This window comes from Cervus canadensis, chromosome 2 (genome assembly GCF_019320065.1).
Source record: "Cervus canadensis isolate Bull #8, Minnesota chromosome 2, ASM1932006v1, whole genome shotgun sequence".
In the NCBI taxonomy this organism is placed as follows: domain Eukaryota; kingdom Metazoa; phylum Chordata; class Mammalia; order Artiodactyla; family Cervidae; genus Cervus; species Cervus canadensis.
The window spans coordinates 100,245,048-100,266,921 of NC_057387.1; the positions used below are offsets into that span (position 1 = coordinate 100,245,048).

At 40.3% G+C, this 21,874-nt stretch overlaps 1 protein-coding gene across 6 annotated transcripts; it reads right to left on the reverse strand.

The window, feature by feature from the left end:
• Window positions 1-5,403: 5,403 nt before the first annotated feature.
• ZFP69 (ZFP69 zinc finger protein) lies at window positions 5,404-21,874 on the reverse strand. 6 transcript variants are annotated; one of them, XM_043461753.1, is made up of 7 exons: window positions 21,229-21,874; window positions 20,175-20,257; window positions 19,541-20,023; window positions 18,126-18,211; window positions 11,018-11,144; window positions 10,568-10,666; window positions 5,404-6,763 (listed from the first exon to the last, which is right to left on the reverse strand). In XM_043461753.1, exons 3-7 carry the CDS (start codon window positions 19,665-19,667, stop codon window positions 5,628-5,630), a joined length of 1,575 nt encoding a protein of 524 aa, XP_043317688.1. In that variant the 5' UTR covers window positions 19,668-20,023; window positions 20,175-20,257; window positions 21,229-21,874; the 3' UTR covers window positions 5,404-5,627. The 6 variants fall into 6 exon arrangements, with proteins under 6 accessions (XP_043317688.1, XP_043317690.1, XP_043317687.1 ...); XM_043461755.1 differs by lacking the exon at window positions 20,175-20,257 and having other exon boundaries at window positions 10,568-10,663; XM_043461752.1 differs by lacking the exon at window positions 20,175-20,257.

Below are 21,874 nucleotides of genomic sequence, written 5' to 3' on the forward strand. Positions count from 1 at the left end.
ATCTCATGGCTGCAATCACCATCTGCAGTGATTTTGGAGCCCAGAAAAATAAAGTCTGACTCTATTTCCACTGTCTCCCCATCTATTTCCCATGAGGTGATGGGACCAGATGCCATGATCTTAGTTTTCTGAATGTTAAGCTTTAAGCCAACTTTTTCACTCTCTTCTTTCAATTTCATCAAGAGGTTTTTAGTTCCTCTTCACTTTCTGCCATAAGGGTGGTGTCATCTGCATATCTAAGGTTATTGATATTTTCCCCAGCAATCTTGATTCCAGCTTGTGCTTCCTCCAGCCCAGCATTTCTCATGATGTACTCTGCATAGAAGTTAAATAAGCAGGGTGACAACATACAGCCTTGACGTACTCCTTTTCCTATTTGGAACCAGTCTGTTGTCCCATGTCCAGTTCTAACTGTTGCTTCCTGACCTGCATACAGGTTTCTTAAGAGGCAGGTCAGGTGGTCTGGTATTCCCATCTCCTTCAGAACTTTCCAGAGTTTCTTGTGATCCACACAGTCGAAGGCTTTGGCATAGTCAATAAGGCAGAAATAGATGTTTTTCTGGAGCTCTCTTGCTTTTTCGATGATCCAGTGGATATTGGCAATTTGATCTCTGGTTCCTCTGCCTTTTCTAAAACCAGCTTGAACATCTGGAAGTTCACGGTTCACGTATTGCTGAAGCCTGGCTTGGAGAATTTTGAGCATGACTTTACTAGCATGTGAGATGACTGCAATTGTGTGGTAGTTTGAGCATTCTTTGGGATTGCCTTTCTTAGGGATTGGAATGAAAACTGACCTTTTCCAGTCCTGTGGCCACTGCTGAGTTTTCCAAATTTGCTGGCATCTTGAGTGCAGCACTTTCACAGCATCATCTTTCAGGATTTGAAATAGTTCAACTGGAATTCCATCACCTCCACTAGCTTTGTTCATAGTGATGCTTTCTAAGGCCCACTTGACTTCACATTCCAGGATGTCTGGCTCTAGGTGAGTGATCACACCATTGTGATTATCTGGGTCGTGAAGACCTTTTTTGTACAGTTCTTCTCCGTATTCTTGCCACCTCTTCTTAATATCTTCTGCTTCTTTTAGGTCCATACCATTTCTGTCCTTTATTGAGCCCATCTTTGCATGAAATGTTCCCTTGGTATCTCTAATTTTCTTGAAGAGATCTCTAGTCTTTCCCATTCTGTTGTTTTCCTCTATTTCTTTGCATTGATCACTGAAGAAGGCTTTCTTATCTCTCCTGGCTATTCTTTGGAACTCTGCATTCAAATGGGAATATCTTTCCTTTTCTCCTTTGCTTTTAGCTTCTCTTCATTTCACAGATATTTGTAAGGCTTCCTCAGACAACCATTTTGCCTTTTTGCATTTCTTTTCCATGGGGATGGTCTTGATCCCTGTCTCCTGTACAATATCATCAACCTCTGTCCATAGTTCATCAGGCTCTCTGTCTATCAGATCTAGTCCCTTAAATCTATTTAATCTATTAATCTATTTATCTATTTAATCTATTTAAACCCCTCGTCCAAGGTAAGGCTGCCCACGTCCAAGGTAAGAGAAACCCAAGTTAGACGGTGGTGTTGCGAGAGGGCATCAGAGGGCAGACACACTAAAACCATAATCACAGAACACCAGCCAACTTGATCACAGGACCACAGTCGTGTCTAACTCAATGAAACTAAGCCATGTCATGTGGGGCCACCCAAGATGGTCAGGTCATGGTGGAGAGGTCTGACAGAATGTGGTCCACTGGAGAAGGGAATGGCAAACCACTTCAGTATTGCCTTGAGAACCCCATGAACAGTATGAGAAGGCAAAATGATAGGATACTGAAACTCCCCAGGTCAGTAGGTGTCCAATATGCTACTGGAGATCAGTGGAGAAATAACTCCAGAAAGAATGAAGGGATGGAGCCAAAGAAAAACAATACCCAGTTGTGGATGGGACTGGTGATCGAAGTGAGGTCCGATGCTGTAAAGAGCAATATTGCATAGGAACCTGGAATGTTAGGTCCATGAATCAAGGCAAATTGGAAGTGGTCAAATGAGATGGCAAGAGTGAACATCAACATTTTAGGAATCAGTGAACTAAAATGGACTGGAATGGGCAAAGTTAAATCAGATGACCATTATATCTACTGCTGTGGGCAGGAATCCCTTAGAAGAAATGGAGTAGCCATCATAGTCAACAAAAGAGTCTGAAATGCAGTACTTGGATGCAATCTCAAAAATGACAGAATGATCTCTGTTAGTTTCCAAGGCAAACCATTCAATATCACGGTAATCCAAGCCTATGCCCCAACCAGTAATGCTGAAGAAGCCAAAGTTGAACAGTTCTATGAAGATCTACAAGACCTTTTAGAACTAACACCCAAAAGAGATGTCCTTTTCATTATAAGGTACTGGAATGCAAAAGCAGGAAGTCAAGAAACACCTGGAGTAACAGGCAAATTTGGCCTTGGAGTACGGAATGAAGCAGGGCAAAGGCTAATAGAGTTTTGCCAAGAGAACACACTGGTCATAGCAAACACCCTCTTCCAACAACACAAGAGAAGACTCTACACATGGACATCACCAGGTGGTCAACACCGAAATCAGATTGATTATATTCTTTGCAGCCAAAGATGGAGAAGCTCTATACAGTCAACAAAAACAAGACCAGGAGCTGACTGTGGCTCAGATCACGAACTCCTTATTGCCAAATTCAGACTTAAACTGAAGAGAGTAGGGATAACCACTAGACCACTCAGGTACGACCTAAATCAAATCCAATGAATGAATAGGCAGTGATAAAAGGCAAAACTAGTGAGTAGGTTCTGAAGTATAATTTATGAAAGATCTCCTTGGGGCAATAGCAGATCTAAGAAGCAAAACTCTTAGAATGATGAATTGCAGCTATGGTCAGTCATTAAGGGCAAGTGTTTGGAGAACCAAGTTAACAAATTTAGAGGAAAAAATGATTAAAAAAAATATGACTCAGGTGAAAACATGTGAGTAATTAAAGAAGGGGATTCTTCATTTCTTCATCTATAAAGGGAGAAGTTTCAATTAGGTGAATTCCTAGACTCTTTCCAACTCTTAAGTTCTGATCTGATGAGCCAGCATTGAAGAGTGAGTAGGATCTGGATCTCTATGAACAGTAACTTTTTCTTCTGCTCTCCTGCCCCTCCAGCCCTCTTCTCCCATTCACCATCACACCCTCCACGTGGTTCCCACAGAAACTGAGATATCTGCTTACAGTTGACTTGTTTAGGGTAGGCAGCTGACCTAGCTGGGTCAATAAAATACCTTCCTCAGGATTTTGAGATAAAAAGGAAGAAAGAGAAGACAATTTTCTCCCTTTCCAGCTCTTAAGTTCTGCTCTGATGAGCCAGCATTGAAGAGTGAGTAGGATCTGGATCTCTATGAACAGTAACTCTTTCTTCTGCTCTCCTGCCCCTCCAGCCCTCCTCTCCCATTTACCATCATACCCTCCATGTGGTTCCCACAGAAACTGAGATCTCTGTTTACAATTGACTTGTTTAGGGTAGGCAGCAGCTAGCTGGGTCAATAAAATACCTTCCTCAGGATTCTGAGATAAAAAGAAAGAGAAGACAGTTTTTCTCTGGGTAATGAAAAGGGAATATATGTAAAATCTAAAGTTGACGATAACCATGATTTGCAATGAGGTGTTGGCGGCAGGAAGCTGAAAAATGAAGACAGAAGAAGCAAAGATCACAGATGGAGAGAAAACTGCCTGGGTTTTCCAAAGCACTTTATATCTCAGTCTCAGGCCACTGTTATAATCTATCACTGCCCTGAATTCCATGATACCCCAATATCCTTCTATTAACATCCCCCTTTAAGACTTAACTAGCCTCAGTTGATTTCTGTTACTTGCAACTTAAAAGATTCTCAACTATTAGAGCCCATATGGGAAAGAGAAAAGTAAATGGAAGGTGAAGCTATAAGGTAGACTAGATGTAATGAGTGCCATGCTTTGGTTTATAACTGATTAGTGGCTGTGGTGATGGAGATGGGAAATCCATCCACACTCTACAGAATCATGAAAACTTTAAACAATAAAACTACCAAAATGAAAAATGAACATCTACAAAATCACTGTGGTCCTTTCATTGACAGTTTTTGCAATGTAATAGGCAATGTCAACAAATTAATGTTCTCATTAATGTTTATTAATTAGAAAGTCATGTCCTGCCTCATTTCTGTCTCCTTCCACAAGTGAACTGTAACTCACTAACATAGCCATAAAATGCTATGTATGGTCAGTTGATCCTTTGTAGTATAGCCTGCCATCTTAAGTATCCTGACTGAATTGTCCATTTTCCTCCATTCCAAACAAAGGTGTTGTAGCCAGGATTATACTTGCTAAAGCAGGTGGATCAGTCTCTTAAGTGACTATACTTCATCAGACAGTTCCAGCCTCAGAAGTTAGGGACTGGAGCAGTTGGTGGAGAGGTGTTTTCTTCTCCAACAGAGACTGGTGGGTTTGGCTGCTATTTGATAAGATGCAGCTATTGCTGACTCCAGGGACGGCAAGTACTGCTCTTTTGGGGGATGTGTTTAGACTGTACTTCTAGACTATGTTATTAACATAAACTGATACTTCTTTAATGGATTATAAGGCTGCTGGAGATGCATCAGTATCATATATGGCTCCCACATGGCTTCTGTATCTTTCTAGTAGGAAAATAAATTGGTTCAACTTCTCTGAAGGTCAGTTTGGCAGTATCCATCATACAAATGCAAATACCCTTTAGCACAGAAATTCCCATTCTAGGAATTTACCCTCTGCATGTTCCTATATGTGAGAAACAAACAAACAAAAAAATGTGTAAGAGTATTCATTGCAAAATTATATAAATAAGAGACTGGAAATCCAAAAGGTCATCTACAATGAAATGGCTAAATAAAGTACATTCAAACCATGGAATACTATACAGCTGTTAAAAAAGAACAAGTAGGCACTTTGTTTAGTGATATGGAATAACCTCCATGATACACAGTGAAGTAATAAAAGTAATATGCATTTGTCTAGGGAGCTTCCACTTATGCTTAAAAGTAAAACAATGTATGCTTGTATTCTCTTGGATTTAAACAGAAAGCTCTCTAGAAGGGTGTACAAAATATGAGTTATAAAAAATGGGTGCCTGTAGGTAGAATTTTGTGTGGAGGATGGAGAAAGAAGGCTTTTCACTTACACAACTGACCATACCTTTTGAAATTTATAACATGTGAAGGGTTTCCCCATTAAAAAAAATAAAATTTTAATTAAAAAATTAGGGGTGGTGGTGATGTTTTAAACAGTAGTTTCCAAATGCTGGTCTTTATCTATGAATGCCCAAGAAAAATAATTTATTAAATCTACCATGAAATCATAAAAATAATGATGTACAAAATTTTCTATATTGTTGATTTTAATTTGAAGGGCCATCTTTTATTCTCGATTAAGTAACTTTGTGTGGAGGTATTAGTAAATAGTTGTTATCAATGTAGTGTTTATTTACACAATGAGCAAAACTAGAAGTTGGCATCATTATGTCAATTCCTCAAATTTAGAGTCCTGAAATTCAGAGCACAGAGTTACTGATTTAGACTTAGCTTTTGTTCTCATGTTGCATAATCTGTTTTCAGATATTATTTTGGAAGACATTTCTCCTGTGTATTTCATGGTGTCGAGTAAGTGATGAATTATAGCTGAAGGCTTTTCCACATTCATTACATTCATAAGGTTTTTCTCCTGTGTGATGCCTCTGATGTTTCTTAAAGGATGAATCATGCCTGTATGCTTTTCCACAGCGGTTGCATTCATATGCTTTTACTCCTGTATGAACAGTTTTATGGTTGCTAAGGTGTATCCTCTGCCTAAAGGCTTTCCCACATTCTTTACATTTGTAGGGTCTCTCCCCAGTATGGATTCTCTGGTGATGCGTTAGATAAGCTCTATGACTAAAGGTTTTACAACATGCAGTGCATGCGTAGGGCTTCTCCCCAGTATGAATTCTTATATGTTCACTAAGGTGTCTAATCTGTCTAAAGGTTTTCCCACATTCACTGCACGTAAAGGGTTTCTCTCCAGAATGAGTTCTCAAATGCTGGATCAAGCTAATGTTCTGGCTGAAAGCTTTCTGACATTTATCACATATGTAAGGTTTCTCCCCAGTGTGGGTTCTATGATGCTGATTGAGAGATGAGCGATGTCTGAAGGCTTTGCCACATTCTTCACATTCAAAGGGCTTCTCACCAGTATGGATTCTCTGGTGTGTGGTAAGGGATGCACTTTGACTGAAGGCTCTTCCACATTCCTTACATCTGAAAGGTTTCTCACCAGTATGAATTCTCATGTGTTCAGTAAGGTGAATGGGTTGTTTGAAGACCTTTTCACATATATTACACTCATAGGTTTTTACTCTTATGTAACTTGTTGGATGATTAATCAAATCTGATTTGCATTTGTTTCTCTTTCTAGGCGTGTCACATTTACGGAGCCTCTGTTCTATAACAACATTTGAACTCACAATATTTCTGCCAAATTTGTAAGTTTCTTGGCTTCTCTTCTTATGGGTCATACTGGTTTGTCTCACATTTCTTCCATGGAGATCCTGGTGCCTTTCTAACCCATCATCATATTTTGAGACTTTCTTCAATGTGGAGTAAGTGACATCATCCCTCATGAACCTTTCCATCATCATACCATGACGTAAATGTTCTTGTAAAATGTTATATTTTGCATTTGACGCACTGGTTTCTGTTTTACTCTTCAAGTCTGAAAGAAATGGAAAAAATGCAAATAACTCATGTTCATTATGCTTTAAGAAATCAATTATTACACTGGATATGGAATACAGATTTAGATAACAATACATATGAAGTACATGAAATTTTGAGTATATTTATTTTTTGCATGAGGCATGTGGGTTCTTAATTCCCTGACCAGAGATCCAACCTGTGCCCCCTGCATTGGGAGCATGCAGTCTTAACCACTGGAGCACCATGGAAGTCCCATGAAATTCTGAGTGTATTTAAATACGGTTATGCAGCCTGGAGAGGTAATGGGAAATTAAGACACAATGAACAAGGTAAAAGTGTGATTTTATATACAGAGTAAAATTTTGAACATTTTAATCTTCTATTAATACTAAAAAATGATATTTCAGGGCTATGTCTTAACAGTGTCTTTTTAACTGATAACTATTTTTGGAAAACATTCTCAGAAAGAGAAAAAGATTTCCCTCTTCCCACTCCAGCTAGTTCAGAAAAAGGTTTGAGGGAATTCCCCGGCAGTCCAGTCATTAGGACTCCAAGCTTTCACAGCTGAGGGTGAGGGTTCAGTGCCTCATCAGGGAGCTAAAATCCCACAAGACATGCAGTGTGGCTAAAAAATAAAAAAACAGAATAGCAATAAAATGTATGTCCTTCAGGATGAGTCTGACCAAAGATGTGTAATGTGTACAAGACTTTTATGGGGGAAAATCCTGAAAATTTATTTTAAAAAATTAGAAAATATCAATAACTGGAACAATATACCATATTCCCGGACAACAGGACTCAATATCATAACATTAATTTCCCCCTAAATTGATCTATAGATTCAATATATTCCAATCAAAATACCACCAGAGAATTTGTGTGTGTGTAATTGATGCACTCATTATGTAATTCATATGGAAAAGCAAGGGGCTAACAATAGCCAGGACAATTTTGAAGAATAAGATATTAAATCTCACTGTGAAATACAGTAATTAAGACAGTCTGACATTAGAGTAGGGATAGAAAATAGAAAAATGGAACAGAACAGATAAAGCCAGAAATAGACTCAGGTATATAAAGAAACTTGGCAGGTGACCAAGTAGCATCAACTATTCAATATATGGTTCTTGGGCTGATTACCCACATGTAAAAAGTTAAACTAGAGCCTCATCTCACACTATATATAAAATGTATAGATTTAAACCTAAATATGGAAAAATAAAATTTTAAAGATATAAAATAATATACATTTTTTCTATAAATCAATAAGGAAAAAATAATAGAAAGATTTGCAAAGGATATAAACAGGTAATTTACAGAAAAGAAATCCTGGAAGGATGGCTAACAAACATGAAAAACATGCTCCCTCTTATTAGTATCATAAAAATGAAAAAAACAAGACACCATATTCAACCACTGAATTTATAAAAATGTGAAAGTTTGACAACGCCAAGGGCTGACAAAGATGCTGAGTTCTGGAACCTCTCAAAAGTCTCAGATGGGAGTACAAACTGGTGCAACTACTTTGAAGAACAATTTCCTGAAACATAAAGGTACGTCTGCTCCATGACCCAACAAGTCTGCTTCTATCAAATATCTCAGAGATATACTTACATACTTACACAAGAAGTTACATATACAAAGTTTTATTGCAGTATCTCTGTAACCCCCAAATTTAGAAACCCCTAAATTTCTATCAACAGAAAAATGGATAAATTGTGCTTTATTAATTCAATGGAAATGAATGATATGGATAAATATGAATGAATAATACGGATAAATATCGACAGTGTTGAATGAGAAAAGCAAGTGGAAGAAGTACATATACCATTTTTTTAAAGAATAAGAATATGCAAATCAGTATTGTAAGTAGTAATTTATGTGCTATAAGTCACAGCAAGGTCCTCTATGACCCACATCCTAGAGTAACAGAAATAAAAAGAAAAATAAACAAGTGGGATCTAATTAAACTGAAAAATTTTTGCATAGCAAAGGAAACTGTAAACAAGGTGAAAAGACAACCCTCAGAATGGAAGAAATAATAGCAAATGAAACAACTGACAAAGGATTAATTTCCAAAATATACAAGCAGCTCATGCAATTCAATACCAGAAAAACAAAACAACCCAATCAAAAAGTGGGCAAAACACCTAAATAGACATTTCTCCAAAGAAGGCATACAGATGGCTAGTAAACACATGAAAAGATGCTCAATATTGCTTATTACTACAGAAATGCAAATCAAAACTATAATGATATATCACCTCACACTGGTCAGAATGGCTATCATCAAAAAATTTACAAGCAATAAATTCTGGAGAGGGTGTGGAGAAAACGGAACCTCTTGCATGACCACTGTGCAAGACAGTATGGAGATTCCTTAAAAAACTAGGAATAAAACTACCATATGATCCAACAATATCACCACTGGGCATATATCCTGAGAAAACCGTCTGAAAAAGACAGACGTACCCCAATGTTCACTGAAGCACTATTTACTATAGCTAGGACATGGAAGCAACCTAGATGTCCATTGACAGATGAATGGATAAAGAAGCTGTAGTACATATATACAATGGAATATTACTCAGCCATAAAAAGGAACATGAGTCAGTGCTAATGAGGTAGATGAACCTAGAGCCTATTATACAAACTGAAGGAAGTCAGAAAAAGAAAAAAAAATTGTACATTAACACATATATACGGAATCTAGAAAGAGGTACTGATGAACCTATGGTCAGGGCAGCAATGGAGACGCAGACACAGAGAATAGACTTAAGGAAATGAGTGAGTGGGGGGAAGGAGAGGGTGGGATGAATGGAGAGAGTAGCATGGGAACATATACACCACCATATGTAAGACACACGGCCAGTGGGAATTAGCTGTACACTCAGAGAACTCGAACCAGGTCTCTGTGACAACCTAGGAGGGTGGGATGGCGTGGGAGGTGGGAAGGAAGTTCAAGGAGGAGGAGATGTATGTATACCTATGGCTGATATATGCTGATATACGGCAGAAATGAACACAACATCATAAATACAATTTATTTTTCAATTAAAAATAAATTCAAAAAATATTATATATTGCTTGGGAATATATACATACAATACAAATATGAAGACACATATAGGAATGACAATGTTTAAAGTCAGAAGAGTTGGTTATTTCACAGGCAAGGATGGGAGTACTGGGGTTTAAGCTCTGTTTTATTTCTTAATCTAGGTAGAAAGTACATAGCAATTTATTGTAATGTTCTCTGTGCCTTCCTGAATATCTAAAATATTTCACAATAAAAGCGAAGTTTAAGAAGATTGTTAAAGATCACTGGATTTGATGAGAAGGAATCCCATGGTCATTTCTCTAGCAGGATTTTCCATAAAACATTTGTTACAATAAATAAGGATACTTTAGTTCAAAGGAGAGTGAGAATCAAAGTTAAGATTATAAAATCGAAGTTGATGAAAAGTGGAAATAGGATGTAAGAGAGAAGATTAAAGATCTGGAAAATGCAGAGAGTCCTGAAAGGAGATCTGCTTTCTGTGAGAAGAGACTACTACGTACATCTCAGAGCATGGGGAAAGGAGCTTTCGATTGGCAGACTTTAGGATACTGAAGAAAGAAGGAAAACCTTAATCAAGAGAAGACTTATCTTTCCTCCAGCTCCAGACTTCTGCAAGGTCAGATGAAGAAAACGACTGCAGACAGAGGGATGAAATCTAGTTCAGAGCATGCCTGTCCACCCATTCAGCCTTTCTGCAGCCTGGGAAGATGCTGGGCACTCTGGCCTACATATTAAAAGGCACCATCTGCCTTGGCTCACCTGAACTGGGATCTCCTGGGCCTTCTTTCTCTGTCATCCATGGCTCTTCTCCTTTCTCCAACTGGGAAATCACACTAGGTTTGGAAAGCTGACAGCCTGCTTATGGAGTGAAAAAAAGGGTATCAATATTTATGTTGAGGTCAAAGATCCATCCCTGGGATGTAGTTTCAATCCTCAGGTATTTAGGGTCTCTGAAGATGGGAAGGGGTACCAGAGCATGTTTTCCTATTCTCACTCTACAAAGTAAAGTGTTCCCCGAGGGAAGAGATTCAGATATGTTCTGGCTTGATTTTCAAAGGTATGAAACATCCATCTCCAACACAGAACCCAAGGCCAGGCTCCAGGGAATCTACTGCATTTAGTAATTTAGGAATTATTAATACTAAACTAAATTAAATATTAATCCTGCTAATAGGCAGGATTCTGGATGTATGTGTAGCCTGTCCTTACCCACTGAGACCAGATTCCCATAGTTCTCCAGCATCACCTCCCGGTACAGATTCCGGTGAGCAGGCGCCAGCTGCCCCCACTCCTCCTGGGTGAAGTCCACAGATATGTCCTTGAAGGTCAACAGTTCCTAGAATATCCAATATATCCCTTTTCAGCCTGAGACCACCTCTATCAAGATCCAATATGTTCTGACAGTTTTCTGAGAGATTCTAAATTAGTTTTACTGGGAGTCTCCTCTGGATCTGTTTGGTAATTCTCTAGAGACTATCATAAACAATATATGAAAGGACAGATGGTTATTATATGTGTCTTAGAAAAAAACAAAATGAAGCAGGATAATGGCACCAGGGAGAGCCACAGTGAGGATGAGGAAGATCTTTCCTGGAGGGTGTTAGGGTAGGCCTCCCTAAAAGGGTGATATTAGAACAGAGACATGAACTCAGTAAGAAAGAGCCACACAGAAATCTAAGGGGAGAGTATTCCAGGCAGGAACAAAGGACCTGAGGACTGCATGTCCTTGGCTTGTCTGAGGAGCAGGAGAGTGGCCAGCATTGCTGGAGGCGGGCAAGTGGAAGTAGATGAGACCAGAGGGCCCAGGGGAAGGGAGACAGGCTTTCAGCACTTACTGTCACAAAGACCAATGCATTCCTCCAAGGCTGAAATTCTGGGACCCTGCTGGAATTTAATGCAAGATGAACAAAACGGTTTGGAACTGTGATCGAGCTCTTCCTTAGCTCAAATACTGAATAGATCAAAAAGGATCAGCCCCTTAGCAGTGAGGGCATGGGGCGCTAGTAGTTGGGTTAATCAGAAGTGAACTCAATAAAGGACCCTGGCGGTGGAAGGTCCATAACTTCCACTGCAGGGGGTATGGGTTCAAGTCCTGGTTGGGGAGCTAAGATCCCACATGCCATGCAACCAAAAAAAGAAAAAAAGTGAATTCAATCAAACTAAAGTGCATCTCAGCCAGAGCTCAGCCACAGCTCTAGGAAAAATATGAATAATCAGTCCCTCACCTTAACCACCAGTCAAGAGGAAAAGGCTTAGAGTCTTCTGCAAATAAACAGAACAGACAAACAGACTACATCTATCTGTCTATACATATATACATTTATTGTTTATTTATCAAGAGAAACTATTCCATAGCCCAGATATTCATGCTTCATTAACAAACACAGGTCAGGGATGAATTTCATGCAACTCAACCCAAAGAAATTCTTTACATTCTGAAATCACTTTGCACTCTGAAAGATACCAGCCTTTCTCATCACCTTAAAAATTTTCACAGAACCATACTTTCTGCAGAATCTGCATATGCCTGCATTCTTGTTGTTTGCTGTTGTTAAGTTGCTAAGTCATGTCCGACTCTGCTGCCCCATGGACTGCAGCACACCAGACTTCCCTGTCCTTCACTCTATTCCGGAGTTTGCTCAAACTCATGTCCATTGAGTCAGTGATGCCATCCAACCATTTCATTCTCTGTTGCCCCCCTTCTCCTCCTGCCCTCAATCTTTTCCAGCATCAGGGTCTTTTCTATAAATCGGCTCTTCGCCTCAGATGGCCAAAGTATTGGAGCTTCAGCTTCAGCATCAGTCCTTCCAATGAATATTCAGGGTTGATTTCCTTTAGGATTGACTGGTTTGATCTCCTTGCTGTCCAAGGGACTCTCAAGAGTGTTCTCCAGCACCACAGTCTGAAAGCATCTTTGGGGCTCGGCCTTCTTTATGGTCCAACTCGCACATCTGTACACAACTGGAAAAACCATAGCTTTGACTAAATGGACCTTTGTCAGCAAAGTGATATCTCTGCTTTTTAATACGCTGTATAGGTTTGTCACAGTTTTTCTTCCAAAGAGCAAGCATCTTTTAATTTCATGGCTGCAGTCACCATTCAGGGTGATTTTGGAGCCCTGCTTTGGAGCTCCTGCTTTGGAGCAGGAGAAAATAAAACCTGCCACTATTTCCATTTTTCCCCCATCTATTTGCCATTAAGTGATGGAACTGGATGCCCTGATCTCAGTTTTTTGAATGTTGAGTTTTAAGCCAGCTTTTTCACTCTCCTCTTTCACCTTCACCAAGAGGCTCTTTAGTTCCTCTTCACTTTCTGCCATTATGCTGGTATCATCTGCATATCTGAGGTTGTTGATATTTCTCCTGGCAATCCTGATTTCAGCTTGTGATTCATCCAGCCCAGCATCTCACATGATGAACTCTGGATAGAAGTTAAATAAGCAGGGTGACAATATATAGCCTTGACATACTCCTTTCCCAATTTTGAACCAGTCCATTGTTCTATGTCCAGTTCTAACTGTTGCTTTTTGACCTGCATACAGGTTTTTCAGGAGATAAGTAAAGTGGTCTGGTATTCCCATCTCATTAATAATTTTCCACAGTTTGTTGTGATCCACACAGTCAAAGGCTTTAGCATAGTCAATGAAGCAAAAGTGAATTTTTTTTTTTAAATTCCCTTGCTTTTTCTATGATCCAACAGGTGTTGGCAATTTGATCTCGGGGTTCCTCTGCCTTTTCCAAATTCAGCTTGAACATCTGGAAGTTCTTAGTTCACATAATGTTGAAGCCTAGCTTAAAGTATTTTGAGCATTACCTTGCTAGCATGTGAAATGAGCACAACTGTACAGTAGTTTGAACATTCTTTGGCATTGCCTTTCTTTGGGACTGGAATGAAAACTGACCTTTTCCAGTACTGTGACCATTGCTGAGTTTTCCAAATTTGTTGGCATATTGAGTGCAGCACTTTAACAGCATCATCTTTTAGGATTTGAAACAGCTCAACTGGAACTCTATCACCTCCACTGGCTTTGTTTGTAGTAATGCTTCCTAAGGCTGCCTTGTCTTCCTACTCCAAGATGTCTGGCTCTAGGTGAGTGACCACACCAACATGGTTATCTGGGTCATTAAATCTTTTTTGTACAGTCCTTCTGTGTATTCTTGCCACCTCTTCTTAATCTTTTCTGCTTATGTTAGGTCCTTGCCCTTTCTGTCCTTTATTCTGTCTTTCTTGGTTCACCAAAGCAAACTTGTAGAAAGTTGCAACTCCCAGAGATACAACGATTGCTCTAACAATATGAAATTGCAGATGCTTGGCCAGGAAGCTACACATCTGAGGTTTCATTAAAAAACTGGAAGCAACCATAGTTATTCTCAATACCAATGTCCTCCCACGCTGATAGGGAAATGAATCTATCTATGCATATTTCATCCTCCACTGTTCTTTTATACATAATATCTGAATCATAATAAAAAATTATTAGGCAACTGAAGGAGGAAAATCTGACCTATAATCAAGAAATAAAAACATAAAAAGCAAAGACCTAGGTCACCAAGTCACTGGAAGAAGCAGACAAGAAATTTAAAGCAATTATTAAAATATATGTTGAAGAGTTTACAATAAAATATGGATGGAATAGGTCAAAACGTCACGGTAATTGAGGAGAGACAGAAATGCCAAAAAAGAACTAAAAGACAATTCTACAACTGAAAAATACAGTATCTGAAAAATCCATTGGATGGGCTTAACATCAGATGGACCCTGATGAAGGCAATATCAATGAAACTTAACAGAGGTCAAAAGACAGTATTCAAATGGAAGCACCATTTGAGAAGCACCAAGAGAGAAAAAGAAAAAAAAAAGGATAATATCACATGGTCTAATATACATGTAATTAAAATCTCAGAAGAAGAATGAGAAGAAAAGAATATTTGAAGAAATAAAGGCTGAAAATTTTCCAAGTTAGATTAAAAGAAATCAACCCATAAATGCAAAAGGCAGCAAATCCTCCACCAAAAGAAAAAAAATTCAAAGAATACCATGTCTATGCACATCATTAAAACTGCTGAAGAGCAAAGATAAAAGGGAAGATTATAAAAGTAGTGAAAAGAAAGTAGGAAAGGAAGAACAGGAACACCGGAAAAGTTAGTATAAAATAAACAAAAAGACATGTCACATCTGGGGAAAGAATAAGAAAAATAGCTCACTTTTTATCTGAAGCAATATAAGCCAAAAGACAATGGAACATCGTTAAAGTGCATAAAAGAAAAAAAAAACAGTAACCCTAGAATTCTATATCCAGTAAAAGATCCTCTAATAGGAAGATCATATAAAGACATTTCTAGATCACCAAAGCTGTGAGGATTCGTCATTTGAAGACCCATACAACAGGAAATGCTAAATGATGTTCTTCAGGCTGAAGGGAAATGATGTCAGAAACTTAGAACCTAAAGGAAGGACTGAAAAGTGCTCCAACTGGTAAAGTGAAAGAAAGTCACTTAGTCGTGTCTGATTCTTTGTGACCCCTATGGACTGGAGCTTACCAGGCTCCTCTGTCCTTGGAATTCTCCAGGCAAGAATACTGGAGTAGGTTGACATTTCCTTCTCCAGGGGATCTTCCTAACCCAGGGATCAAACCCAGGTCTCCTGCACTGTAGGTGGATCCTTTACTGTCTGAGCCACCAAGAAAGCCTGCACTGGTAAATATGTGGGCAAATATGAAAGGCTCGTTTTTTTCCTTTTCTTAATCTCTTATGAGACAGTTTACTGTTAAAAGCAAAAATAAGGACATGTATCATGGGGTATATAACATGTAAAGTGAAAAGCATGATGACAACACACACAGAGTGGGAAGAGTAAATGGGAAAATAAGATCTTCATATTCTTTGTGAAACAGTATAATAGTAATTCAACTGTGACACGTTTAAAATGCATACTGTAATGGCCAGGACAACCACTAAAAACAAATCAAAGTATAGCTAAAAAAGTCATTAGAGGACACAAAATAGAATACTGAAACACTGCACAATCCAAAAGAAGGCCGGAGAGGAGGAATAAAGAAATGAAAGAATAGGTTTGACAAACAGCAAACAAAGGACAAGAATGTACACTTAAATTCTACCATATCAGTGACTGCCTGTGCGCTCAGTCACTTCAGTTGTGCCCTACTCTTTGTGACTCTATGGACTATAGCCCTCCAGGCTCCTCTTGTCCTTGGGATTCTTCAGGCAAGAATACTGGAGTGAGTTGCCATGCCCTCCTCCAAGGGATCTTCCCTACCCAGGACATTGAACCCATGTCTCCTGCGTCTCCTGCATTGCAGGCGGATTGTTTTTGGTTTTTTTGGGCTGCAGCGGGTCTTTGTTGCAGCATGCAGTATCTTTAGTTGTGGCATGTGGGATCTAGTTCCCTGACCAGGGATCAAACCCAGGCCTCCTCCATTGGAAGCACGGAGTCTTAGCTACTGGGCCACTGGGGAAATCCTGTAGGTGGATTCCTTACCCACTGAGCCACCTGGGAAGCTCCATGTCAATGATTATGTAACTGTTAACAGACTAAGCAAGCAAGGCCCGGCAGTATCTAAGAAGGGCCACACTTTAAATATAAAGGCACAAATAAGTTAAAAGAATGAAAAAAGCTATACCATACCAACAATAACTAAAAACACTGGAGAAGTTACATTAAATCAGACAAAGTGGGCTTAGGAAAAAGAATATGATGAGACATTTCCTAATGATAAATGGTCAGCTCGTTAAGAAGACAATAATCCTATGTGTTTATGTGCCTGGTAACAGAATTCGACTTGATAGAACTAAAGGGAGATATGAACAAAACCACAATAATTAGAGATTTTAACACTCCTCTCAGTAAGTGATAGAACAAGTAGACAAAAATTTATCAAGGATGTAGATCTGAACACCTATCAATCAACTTAACCTGACATTTGTAGAGCATTATACCTAACCACTGCCACATACAGATTCTTTCTCAAAGTTTTTATTCTGAGATTATAGATTTATCAGATAATTGTAATCATAGATTTACATGTAGTTATAAGAAATAAAGCAGAAATCCCATGTACTCTCTCTCTACTGGGGGCCAAACAGAGTTTTGATTGGAAAAGGGCACAAGTAAACATTCTGAGAGGCAGAAATGCTCTGTATCTTGACTTGGTTACATGGTGTATAAATGTCAAAATAGAACCATATACTTTCTTAAGTGTTTTTCCTATATATAAATTATACCTCAATCTTAAGAAATTTAATCCTTTCCCAGTGCTAAGAATCCCACCAATATTTTTAACTGTCAGGAGGTAAGAATTTCAGAAAAGTGGAATGTAGAGATAAGGTAACTCTCCAAATAATTAGAATAGTACTATTTCTTCCATATTACTGGAAATAGCCCTGGAATGCATTTCAATCCTAAAAGATGTTAGCACCTGAATTAGCTAAAGAGAATGGCATCATAAAAAACCTAAAAAAAAAAAAAAAAAAAAAAATCACGGAGCAAGTAAATACCATACATAAGTTCAAATTCTGTACCATCTAATTTCAGAACCCAAGTTCTCAGTTAAAACTCTTCTGTCACAAAAAAAAAAAAAAAAACTCTTCTGTCCCCGGATAACGTCTCCTCTGTAATAAGTCTTCCTTTCACATTTACTCTACAGTTTTCCTTCTCTACTTCACCTGTGCTTCTACCAGGTGGTGAGGACATGTTTCCATACCCTGCTGTAACTGCCCAGCCTGTCTAATGTGTGTGCTCCATGGCCTGACCATTTCTTCTCTGCTCAGGTCTTTAGCTGTTATTTGACCTCTGCTCGTGCCACTATTCTATGGGCCACCTCATGAAGTGACAGATGTTAACCCATTTTTTAGTATAAAATACTCATAAAAACTGAGGTTTATCTTAGATCCCATATGGTATCTGTTGGTTTTTATGGGTTAGAATTAAATCATTCATTTTGCTTTCTCTACAAAAATTTGTATTAGATGTTGGCTGGAAAGAAACATTTTTTAAAAAAATATTTCTTGGCCACACAGCTTGTGGAATCTTAGTGCCCCAACCAGGGATCAAACCCACACCCCCTCAGTGGAAGTGCAGAGTTGTAACCACTGGACTGCCACGGAAGTCCGAAGAAACGTTTTCTAAAAGGAGGGAAACTGCCACCACTGTGGACCCATTTTCTGCACAAGATCAACTTGCACTGAGTTCCCTAGTTAAATTCATTAGCCTCAATATACCCAACTCCCCAGAAAAGGGCAAATTATAATTTTAAAAACTAAAAAGCCTGTCAAGAAAGTGACAGAAAACTCCAACCCACCTGGGAGTCTGTTGTTGGGGTCCCGGGGGTTAATTCATCCTTTAAACTTTCTCCCTGGGTCTCATCAGCATCCTGAGATAGCAGAGCTGAGGAAGGAAAAGAGCCAGAAAGTTTGCATCTTCCCGTACCCCACTAAATAGAAAAACTGCTTGCAGTCCTGCTCAATACAGCCCCTCTCTGAATACATTCACAAAGAGAGACATTCAGAGTGACTCAAGAGCAGACTAGAGTCTCCTTAATGAGGAGGACCTGCGGTGCATTGATTGGGGTATTAATGTTTCCCAATGGTCAATGATGATCCAGAAGCACTGACCTACAAGGCCACTCGTCTGTTCAGAATCCTCAAAGGCTCCCCACTTACAAGTGAGAAAAATCCAAACACTTCCCACGGACTTCATGGCACTCTACAATCTGCCTGAAGCGTATCTTCCCAGTATTAGTTTCCTCTAACCACCACCCTTTATCTGTGGGACACATGCACTGACCACATTCTTATCCCTCAGTTAGACTAGAATAGTCTCCATTCTCTGAACCACTCTTCAAGGTCCCCACTTTTGTATTTTTTCCCAATTCTTCCATAAAAACCAAAGACATCTTTTAAGGCTCAATTCAGTGCTATCTGCTTTGTGAAAATTTCTCTGATAAATACAATCAGAAGAATTTTCCTGTCTCTTCCAAAAGAACTTTACCATAAAATGTATTTAGGCTACTTTCTCTTCTTTCCATCCGGGTATGTGTCTATCTCTATCAATTAATAATTAGCATTAGAGATCATTATTCATTTTTCCATCTATCAAGATGCTTAACAAAGTCCCTGTTTGACTTTTGAAGTGTTAAAGATGAACTAAGAGACCCCATGAGATATACTAATTCCTCTGTCCATCCATCTATCCTAACCCGGCCAGCAAATACTGTGTAACCTTGGACATGTTTCCCACTGAACTCAAAACAGTTCAAGGTAAAGTGAGAGTAACCAAGAATGTCATTCCTTCCTCCTAGCAGGAGACGAAAAGAAAGAAAAAGCATTGGTATGGGGGTAAACTGACTGGGACTAATAAAGGAAAACCACTGGAGGGCTTAAGGGGGTAGAAACCTTTGACTCTGAAGTCTGTAAATCACACTTATACAGCTGCTGGTGGGGAACACCCTGAATTCTGTCTTCCTGTCCTGTGTTTATTTGAGGACAGATGGGAGCAGCATTGAGCACACCTTGCAGGGACTCCGTGCTTAAGAGCCTAACACTTTCTTGCATAGCTATTTCCTTCCCCAAAGCCACAAGCACAAGCCCCAAGGACCTACTCTCTCCCAATTTTCTCTGCCAGAGACCACCTCAGTGATGTGTGTACCTATTTTTCCCAAGCAGATTGAGAACCCTTCTTCCTCCTCCATCCCCCCATCCATCAGCCTACTCTCACCTCCTCCTTCAAACATCTTGGTCACATCCTCCCACAGGGGCGCCCCCTCCTTGGCCTTCTCTGGATGGTGCAACTTCACCCATGTGCTGGCCTCGGTGGGCAGGGTGATCAGGAGCTGCTGCAGCATGATGATGCCTCCTGACTGACCTTGTCCACTTCTCGTGAGGAAACGGCCAGAGCCTCTGCTGAGATGCCTCACAGTTGCGTGGTCCTCCTGTGATCACAGTCTCCTGCCCTCAGGATTCTTGCGTGTGCCTGCGGCACCAGAACCTAGGACCTCCTGGAGGCTGATGTGGCTCTCACAGCTCTGAAAAACTGATTCCTCTCTAAAATTAACTCCTGCCTGCTTGCGGGGTGGCTGGTTGAGTAGGCCTGAGTCTATGCCTCTTCATATTCTTCTAGAGGAGCAAAAGGCAGGGAGGAGGGATCCAGAAAACCGATCATACAGATAGAACTCCAGAACTTGCAGAAACATACTTAAAACTGCAAAATATCCAAAAACAAAGATTTAGCATCAATGTGAAAGTAAGTATAATCTACGCTTTGGATGCAGCTCTAATTTCCAGTTCCATACACACTTTCACAAATAGCACAGATACACACAAATACCAAAGATACACAAACATGCACAGACCTTGCCTTGACTTTCCTCTTTGGAAGCTCCAATACTTTGGCCACCTGATGCGAACAGCTGACTCTTTGGAAAAGAGCCTGATGCTGGGAAAGATTGAAGGCAGAAGAAGAGGACAACAGAGGATGAGGCGGTTGGGTGACATCACTGATTCAGTGGACATGAACTTGGACAAACTCTGGGAGATGGTGAGGGACAGAGATATCTGACATGCTGCAGTCTATGGGGTCACAAAGAGTCGGACACGACTTGGCAACTGAACAACAACAGCAAGCTGCATGTATCTTCTGCTTGGGCACAGACAGACTTGGGAGTTAAGAGGACAAGCTTAGAAATCAAATAGCCTGGGTTAGAATTCTGACACAGGCACTTAAAAGCTCTAAGACACTTCAATTCTCTGAGTTTCCATTTCATCATCTAGAAAATGCAGATAAGAAGTATACTTCGTAGGGTTGTAACAATGTTGGGAATACAGTACCTTAATAGACATTATCATAAACCTTTTGCTTTAATGTGCAACCACAACATTACTTTTTAAAGTTATTTTTAAAACAATTACAGATCTGAATTTAATGTTTCAAGTATCTCAAATATAGTACTTCAAATATAATGAGAACTACTGCAGAACTGCTCCTGGCAGGAAATTTTGGAAACCGCCTATCTTTTCGTGGAAGCCCTTGGCATCTGAACAGGTGCCTCTACAGCGACTAAGTACAGTGTATTAGGGCCTCAAGAACAATCCTAGTCCTAGCTCCCTGAAAAGGGAGCTGGCCCAACTTTTTGAAGTTTGTGGGGCAGGGTGTTTGGCTTCTTGTTTTCAGCTGTGACTGATGCAGAGAAAGGAGCTGTATTGGAGCATATGAAAAATATCCTGCCCCCAAATATATGAAAAGTAAAATGGTTTGTTACCCAAGCGGAGAAACTTTCCAATCTTATTCACGAAATGGTTAACGACAGAGAAGCTTCATTTCGAGCGTAACCCCTTCTCACTACTCCCAGACATGTCTCTCTCGGACCTAAGAAATTACAGACACAGATAGCGTAGCTTCCTACTCACCAGAGCGGCCCTGTACGCTGGTAGGACCAGAGATGGGGGGCGTGAGAGAGCCGGTTCTTGAGGCTTACAGCTCCAGAGGGTGTCTCTTTAGAGAAGAACGGGTAAGAGATTTTGTTCTTTCCCAGCCTTTTATAGACAGACCACATCGACACCCAACACAATGACTTTTTTAAAAAACGCCAAACATTCACGCAGGCTTCCTTCTGAAGCCCAAAGGACTATCGGCCTCCAGACCGGACCAGGGCTCTTTTCCAAATTCCTGAGAGGCGGCCTAGGGTAGGTGATGAGGCACCAGATAAACCCACAGCCCCTCCAACGTGTCCTTTCGCAGCCACACTCCCGGGAGCTGGGCTTTGGGGACCCGCAAGGCCAAGGGAACGCTGAACCGGCTTCCAACAGACCCGGGCTAGGCTACCGCTCGCCAGCCGCTGCTTTGATGCCAGGCCGGCGGCAGTGGCGAGGCCCACCGGCGCCCCGCCTCCTGGGCCTCAGTCCGGGTGTCCCGGCCCCTCCGCAGTAGCGAAGCGCCGTTGCCCGCGCCCCTGTTCGCCTTCGCCCAGGCCTCGGCGGGTCCCGGGTGCTGCCCGCGACGCAGCCGCAGTGCTATCAACCCCGGTGCCCTCGAGTCTTCCGGCGGCTCGGCACG

Excerpts from the sequence above, each read along its gene's own strand:
- ZFP69 (XM_043461752.1), bottom strand. The coding sequence starts at position 19,667 with ATGCTGCAGCAGCTCCTGATCACCCTGCCCACCGAGGCCAGCACATGG. Across the intron at positions 11,145-18,125 it reads CCCCAACAACAGACTCCCAG|GAACTGTTGACCTTCAAGGA; the intron begins GTGGGTTGGAGT and ends TGGATATTCTAG. Across the intron at positions 6,764-10,567 it reads CCCAGGAGATCCCAGTTCAG|ACTTGAAGAGTAAAACAGAA; the intron begins GTGAGCCAAGGC and ends CATTTCTTTCAG.